The 7,842-nt window shown below is 38.0% G+C and overlaps 1 protein-coding gene across 1 annotated transcript; it reads right to left on the bottom strand.

Moving 5' to 3' along the window:
• Positions 1-5,853: 5,853 nt before the first annotated feature.
• Positions 5,854-7,519, bottom strand: LOC110776461 (expansin-A11). Its single transcript, XM_021981027.2, has 3 exons — positions 7,205-7,519; positions 6,755-7,076; positions 5,854-6,651 (listed from the first exon to the last, which is right to left on the bottom strand). Exons 1-3 carry the CDS (start codon positions 7,344-7,346, stop codon positions 6,342-6,344), a joined length of 774 nt encoding a protein of 257 aa, XP_021836719.1. The 5' UTR covers positions 7,347-7,519; the 3' UTR covers positions 5,854-6,341.
• Positions 7,520-7,842: the final 323 nt, after the last annotated feature.

Raw genomic sequence — 7,842 nt, 5'->3', positions numbered from 1 at the left:
TCACATAAACGCGTCCTAAAAGATTAATCAATTTCCAAATTATTAATCCTTAGAATTTATTCTAATTAAAATTGAATTTAATTAAAATAATGCGACCTACGAAACAATTAAAATAATTATTTCATTTTAATTTCATTTAGTGGCTCCCACTCAAACCAATAATTATTCCGGATAATTAATTATGAAATATTAAATTAAAACTCGCGGCCCGGCCCAAGCAAATAAAATATTAAATTAAAAATCCCGTTAGCCCAAATTAATGCAAATACACGAAGCACAACTAATTAAACGATTAAAAAAAAAGTTCAATCAAACGGCCTAGGCTTGCGCCCAGCCCGTCGTGCGAGAGGCCCAAGAGCACACGAGCATTGCCCGCGCGCCCAGCCCATCGCATCGCATAGCATGCCATCGCTCGCCCATCGCTCGCGCGCCATGGCTCGCCCACACGAGTCGCGCGCCATGCCTTGCGCATGCGCATCGCGTACCCGCAGCATAGCTGCCCTGCGTTGCGTGTGTGTTGTGCATCGTGGGTGCTCGACGTCGCAAGCATCGCGCTTCACTTCGTCGTAGCCCTGCAGGCATCGCCTGCCCCTGCCTTGCCTAGCGCGCACGAGGCACGCAGCTCGTGCTGCTGCCCGTGTCGCATGGCACGGCTCGCATAACGGCCTCGTATGGCTCGACGAGCCATACTTCCATCATGCCCATGTTCGTGTTTTTGGTTCGTAAAACGGACCAACCTAATTAAAATTAAATTTTAATTCATGAACTTGCATTAATTTTATTTTTCAAAAAAGTTACGATTTAATTTTTCGAAAAACAACGATTTTTAACGATTCAATAAACTTTAACGACAATCCAATTTCGTAAAATTATTAAATCAAGGGCTAACAATATTCAAACTTTTAAGAACGAACGAATCAACATTTAAAGTTTGAACTTTTAATTAATAAAATCCGAAACTTTATATCGTTCATAAACAATTGAATTTGAGATTATTAATAATTTGGTTTAAGTGCGATTAAAATTAACGAAACCATTCAAAATTTTAATCCAATAATTTTTAAAATTAGCCACTGACCCATGAAATTATACCCCCTTCCCCAATTAACCGAATTTTTAATCCAAAATTAATTAAAATTCAATTAGGGTTGTAAATTTTACGAATTGGGGAAAGGCAAAATTGAAATTTTTACCAAAGATCAAGCATGTACCCAGAAATATTGTGTCAAAATTTCAAGCAATTCCGAGTAGTTTAGGTCGACCTTTTAATTGAATTACTGTCCGACACTTTTAATTTTTAATGAAAAATTAACCAAAACGCCCAAAAAACGATAGTTCGAGGCCTGTTTTCGCAATTCTATTCCCATGAGTTAATCTTAGAAAATAAATTTCCATCATATTAGGGTTTTAAAAATCGAAAAAGCGAATATTTTTTATTTCGGAACTGCCAATTTCGCAATTAATCCCATAATTCGAAAAAATTCCGAAAAATCAACAAAAATTCCAAAAATTTCGACAATGCAAAAACAATAATAATCATGCTAATTCATGATTTGAATACATAAGGCTCATGATACCACTGTAGGGGAATACAGTTAAACATAATAACATGTGCGGAACAATCCCCAAAGCCAGGAAACATGTATAAAGCACAGCTTAAGCATACTTACATTCGAAGCGTGTTTTCCACAATAATCCGTCAACGAACACGAACAAAGAACTCCAATTGTCGTTCCTCTACTTGGTTCACCGACACGATCAGATCCGTCTTTGATAATCGTAGCTTAGACAATTAATCAAGATACTTTTGCTTTTTGGGAAGAACTCACTTTGGAGGCACAGAGAGAATTAGGGTTCTCTGTGTCTCTAGGGTTTTGAGTAATCTGAATTGTGATTGCAGTAAGTTGGAAATTAGTTCATAAGGTTATTTACATAACCTTACTAACCGACCAAGCCCGGAGGCAAGGTCGGCCAGCAAGCCACGCATGAGACAAGCACAGCGCGCTGGGCCATGGGCCTTGCTGTTGTGGCTGTGTCGCTGCACAGGCCCGCGCGCACACGCGCAGCTCCGCTCGGCCATGGGCCAGCGCTGCCGTGTTGCCTTGGCCTTTGCTTGCTCGCCTAGCGCGCGCCCATGGGCCTCGAGTTCTTCGTGCACTCGGCTCGTGGGCCGCTCTTCGTATTCGAGTTTAATATATTTCCGATATATTATTTATCGTTTCGTATACGACGAATCACCGTCGTACGATACGATTTATTCGTTTCGCCTAGGTTACGAATATTCGCGATACGATATACGATTCCGATGCAAGGTCGTATCGTATAATACGTTTCCAACATAAATACCAAAAAGCTATTAAATGAATTTCCGATTCATTTAATCCGGTGATCTGTTACGTGTCATTGGTGTGACCTTGTAGGTTCAGTCAAGAGTAAGTTGTGAGTTCAATATCCAATAGAACTCACTGATCGGAAGCATTGCTCCAGCTAGCTGTTCCGATCACTTGATCTCACTGAATTAATTGTTCGCAATTAATCTGAACCTTGGTATTAGACTTAATGCACCTTGGGTGAAGGACATATTTCCTTCAACTAAATCCTCAATACCTGAGTGATTTGAGATTACTTGTTTGAGAACTGGTTGCTTTGACGTTGTCAACCATCGCACCGTAAAAGGAGGCTATAAAGGCAACGCTCGGGTAATCACCTATCAAACAAAGTCTAATCTCAAGATCGCAAGATTGGGATTGTCCTCCCATAAATCGGGATGAGATGCTGAAAGTTGTACAAGGCCACTAGGAGAGCTAGAAACTGTAAAATGCATGGCCGTGCTCAGATGAATCATAGGCTATGATTATCTGTTTATTTGATCAGTTGAACTCTGAAACCGAGAAACACCTTTGGACATAATAAGGATGACAACTCTTACCTTATGTTCAAGAGCAAGCATCAAGTGACAAAGGAATTAGGAAATGCCTACTTTTCCCTAAGGACAAGTGGGAGACTGAAGGAAATAATACCCTTGGTCCAAGTATGCATTTAATGGTAAGTCTAATAAATGCGGTTCAGTGTTAATTATACAAGTTAATTCAGTGAGATCAAGTGAACTGGATGCCTAGCTAGAGGCCGCTTCAGTTCAAGTGGAATTAATAATATTAATCCACAGCTTACTCTTGACTGAACCCGTAGGGTCACACAAATAGTACGTAAATGGATCAAGTATTTAATGGTATTAAATACTCCATCTATGGATATTCGGAATCGACGGATCTTGGTTCCAGTGGGAGCTGAGATCGTCAAAGGCAAATTATGAATACTCCGGAAACGATGATATTGCCGGAAATGGAAATATGGATCGTATCGGAAATATAAATATTATCCAAGTCGTAGATGTTGCCGGAAACGGAAACATGGTACGTATCGGAAAATATTATCGGGAATGGAAATATTGCCGGAATCTGAAATATTGCCGGAAACGGAAATATTGTCGGAATCGGAAATATTATCGGAATCGGAAAATAATTCCGGAAACGGAAATATTAAATATTTGTTCGAAACAGAAATTTATCCCGGAATCGGAAATATTAAATATTGTCCGAATCGGAAATGAATTCCGGAATCGGAAAATTAATCGGAAGCCGACGTACAAAATAAATATCGGACGAGCTTGCTAGACGCAAGGCCCAGCACGAAGCTAGGCCCGCGCCTAGCGAAGCCCGCGCACACAAGAAAACGCATGGGCGCAGCCCACTGCGACCAAGCAAGCAGGCCCAGCCAAGCACGAAGCAAGGCCAGGCCCGCGAGCTGGCGCGCCCTTCGTGGGCTGCGACCAGCTGCTGGGCCAAGCCTCAACGCGCGCGCGCACCGCGCCCTTCGTGGGCTGCTGTGCGTGTGTGTTTGTGTTTGTGTACGAAGCCTTGATCGATTAGGATTCGTTTAGAATAATTTCCTAAATCTACTAGAAATTAAGTGATTGAATTTAAGTTAAATTAAGATTAGCTAAATTGATTCCTAGTAGGATTCTAATATCCGATTTCCCTACTCTATAAATAGGTGATCATATTTCACAATTTATAATGAGTAATTCAAGTACTCATATACGTTTTAGGCTTAAAACTCAGATTTTTATTTGCTATAAAATCCGAAAACTACATAGAACCTTAGGTACAATTCTAGTTAATTAAATCTATGGCGGATCCGAGCGTGCTGTGGATTATCTACGGAGGGACGACATTTGGATTCCTAGGCTTGTTCTTGTTCGGTTCGGGTGCAGCTAGGGAGGGCACGCTACAAAGTGTATGTGTCCTAATTTATGCTAATTATTATGTGGCAATTAATTTGGATTCCTGGCTTTATGGTTTTTCCGCATGATTTATATTCAGTTATATGTATCATAACCTAACAGATATAACCTAATAAATGGGTCGAGAAAATCTCCAATAGGGAGAGAATTGAGTTTTTTATTCCAAACATTAAATTAAAAGTTAGAGAAAAGAAAAAAAGAAAAAAAGAAAGAAAGAAAGAAAGAGGGGATTACCATCAACCTAATGGTTGTTGGTAGCCTCTAGAAAAGTAGGGTTTTGAATGAGAAGGACAAAAAGGAGAGAGAGAAAAAAGTAGGAGAGGAGTATCAAAGACGGATGTTTCTATGAGTTTACCCCATTCCACTTTTAGTAAGTTTTTTTTATTTCAGTAACGCATGTGCCTCATGAAGCATACATGCAAAGTTGTCGAACCCTTAAAAAAGTGAAATTTCACCTATGAGGCAATTAAAAAAAAGATATGGGGGCTAATGGTTGAGAAAGCTCATTTGATTGCGTGCTTGTGCAGAGAGATGATTAATCCAAGGAAGAATTTCATTCCACAAAAATCAATGAGTCTAACTAGCTTAATTGCGAGCTACTCAAGTTTTACTTGATAATATCATGATCAATGCATTTACTTGTTTCAATTTTACATTATTCTATAACTCAGACTAATCCGCGTGGCACATATAAACAATTAAGAGTTACCAGGCCCGGCCCTAAGGGGTAGGCGAGGGGTGCGACCGCCTAGGTCCCAAGGCGGAAAGGGCCCAAAATAATAACATGTCAAGTAAATTAGTACCACTAATAAACAATACATTAAATACACATGTTTCCTTGGCTCATTGGTAGAAAGTAGGTGTTAAAGTTTTGATACCTATCATAGGTCTAGGTTTCGATCCCCCTCTCTGTCTTTACTATTAAGTTTTAGTTTATGTACATAGTTGACTTTTAGTACTCAGTTATATATGTGGGCGAAAAAAATGATTATTTGATGGACTATGGGTCTATAAGTTTTAAAATAGATATCAAATTTTAATGATGACAAAATTAACTGATACTTTTTTATGCTCAAAATGAACCTTTATTTTAAAAATAAATAAAAATCTCTTTATGCATATTAATTATCTTTGTAATTAACTAAGTATTTATTTTATTGAAATATTTCAAGAGATCGATTAGAGCAGGATTTTGAATTCTAGGATCCTACAAAGGACATATAATAACCTTTTATTAATTTGAATCAATAATATAATGGATTTAACAAAAAAAAATGATACTACTTCACTTAAAGACGTATCATTTCGGAAGGGGCCCTAATCCCTTATTTCGCCTAGGGCCCTCAAAATGTCAGGACCGGGGCTGAGAGTTACCACACTGTACAATATACACAGAACTCAGTAGTTATGAATTTTGTGATTGAATGAATTATGAAAATTATCATGTTTAAGCCATAAAAAAACTAGCCAGGTTATGTCACAAACTAAAATGAGGAAAGATCAGTAAACTGTAAACCATATCTATTCTATGAACTATAAACAAATACTCATAGTCCCTCCGTTAATTTTAGTAATTTTTTATACTCCCTCCGTTCCATAAAACATTGTACGGTAAAACAAGATCCTAAATTCAAAAACAAAAGAATCTACTACAACTGATCACACATAACAAACCAAAAGAAATTACAAAAGATATTTATAGAATTATAGGGTGGTGAAAGCAACCAAAAATTATCGGTTGGTTTCTTATTTGATACGAAAAAACATCTTCGAACTTAATATGTATAACACTATTAAATGGGTTTAACTTAAAATTCCCATGTTTTTCACTAGCAGTAGCCTCCAGTTGATGGATTCCCCACTTCCGTAATGAACCACCAATCTTCCGAAATGATATAATTGAAGCCGCTTAATATGTTACAAATGATAGATTTGGCGGGCTGCTTCAATGGCGAAAAAGCAATGAGCACGCCTCTGCCTATCAACAATTTCAACCCACAAACTGATCATGTACTGCATAAGCGCGATCCTTATAGTATTAATGGAATTGTAAACGACTGGAATATGTTTGACCAAATTGCCAATTAGCAGGAATAATGTTGTTAAAGACTTGGGTTTGGCCATCAGTGATAGTGACTCTGAAGGAGAGTGATTGTCCATCAAGGTAGGCTAATGACTGCCAGTTAGCCCCCCAATTTCTTGACATCGCCAACCAGTTAGTTTTAGATCCCTTTATTAAAACAGATTGGATTGATCCTGCTGAAGCTATATTACTAATCAATACAAGTTCAAAGTAGTCCCTTCCATTTATGCTGAATCTCACTCCTCCATGCTTCTTGCAGGGTACCCTGTCACACATTAACAACTTTAATAATACAATCCATCACGATTTAGTACGAGGATTCGTTCAAATTATTCTGAGTTTAGTAATTAAGGATTAAATGATCAAACCTTTGGAACATGACAGGAATGATTCCACCTCTGTAGATACCAATCTTCTCCCAGGCAGGTTGTGCCATGTCAAAGTGCTGAAGAGGAGGGTTACACCAACCTCCAGCATTGTTTGGCAATGCATAGTTTGGAGGGCAGAAGTTTGTTGCGGTTATAGTGACCGATGTTCCCTTCTTGCACCACTGGGGATCCGTCTTATAGTCACACATGATCTTGTAACATTGCCCACATGAAGCACCATCGTTGAACAATGCAGTACTAAGAGCTGCAGTCCTAGTCCCATACCCAGCAGTGTACAAGTTACCATATCCACAAGCCCCTCCTGTATATGTATGCATATTTGCAAAACAATAAAACATTCAGTCCTATGTATCTTCGATTAGTTTAATGAAACAAATATACCAATATTAACATACTTTAATTAACTTATTTCGTAAAAAAAAAACATACCCATGGTTCCAGAAGCATCACCACCACCGTAAAAAGTGGCATGAGCCTTTTGCCATCCAGAAGCAACAAAAGCATGAACACTAATGTTAAGGTAACATAATCCTAGAAGAGTATTGACTAACGCTAAGGCTACTTTGTTCATTTTTAATTTTCAGGACGAAGTGGATGAAGATGAGAAAGTAGCTAAGAATAAAGATGGGTTTGGATTAGAGGATAGATATTGTTGTAATTGCTGAAATAAATGTTGGGAGTGGTGCTTCGTTTTATATGTGAGGTGTACCACTCTAGTTCTTAGCCCCTTTGCAATCACCTCACATGGAACCATATTGAGGTAGAAAAAAAACATAAGCAAATTATATATATTAATATGTCCATCCATTTTTTGTTGATTTTTTGTTTTGACTGCACACATTTATTTGTACACAAATTTTTTAGCTATCAATCTTTAACCTATCCACCCAGAACTCGTCTCGAATCCGGATTAACCATAAGGGTGAATCGGGTGCTAACACCAAAAAAAAAATCTTTAACCATATTAGTAATTTTTTTTTTAAATTGACATTGTGAAAGAATTTAATGAGGACGAATCAAATAAACTTCCAAAATATATATATAAAGAAATTAAAAAGTATCTCAAA

The sequence above is a fragment of the Spinacia oleracea genome, chromosome 6, assembly GCF_020520425.1.
Source record: "Spinacia oleracea cultivar Varoflay chromosome 6, BTI_SOV_V1, whole genome shotgun sequence".
NCBI lineage: Eukaryota > Viridiplantae > Streptophyta > Magnoliopsida > Caryophyllales > Amaranthaceae > Spinacia > Spinacia oleracea.
The sequence above is the reverse complement of the archived record's forward strand: the minus strand, read 5'-3'. Positions and strand labels throughout refer to the sequence as shown.

Coding starts and splice junctions, on each gene's coding strand:
- LOC110776461 (XM_021981027.2), bottom strand. CDS start 7,346: ATGAACAAAGTAGCCTTAGCGTTAGTCAATACTCTTCTAGGATTATGT. Junction 7,077..7,204: donor TGATGCTTCTGGAACCATGG/GTATGTTTTTTT, acceptor ATACATATACAG/GAGGGGCTTGTGGATATGGT. Junction 6,652..6,754: donor ATTCCTGTCATGTTCCAAAG/GTTTGATCATTT, acceptor AATGTGTGACAG/GGTACCCTGCAAGAAGCATG.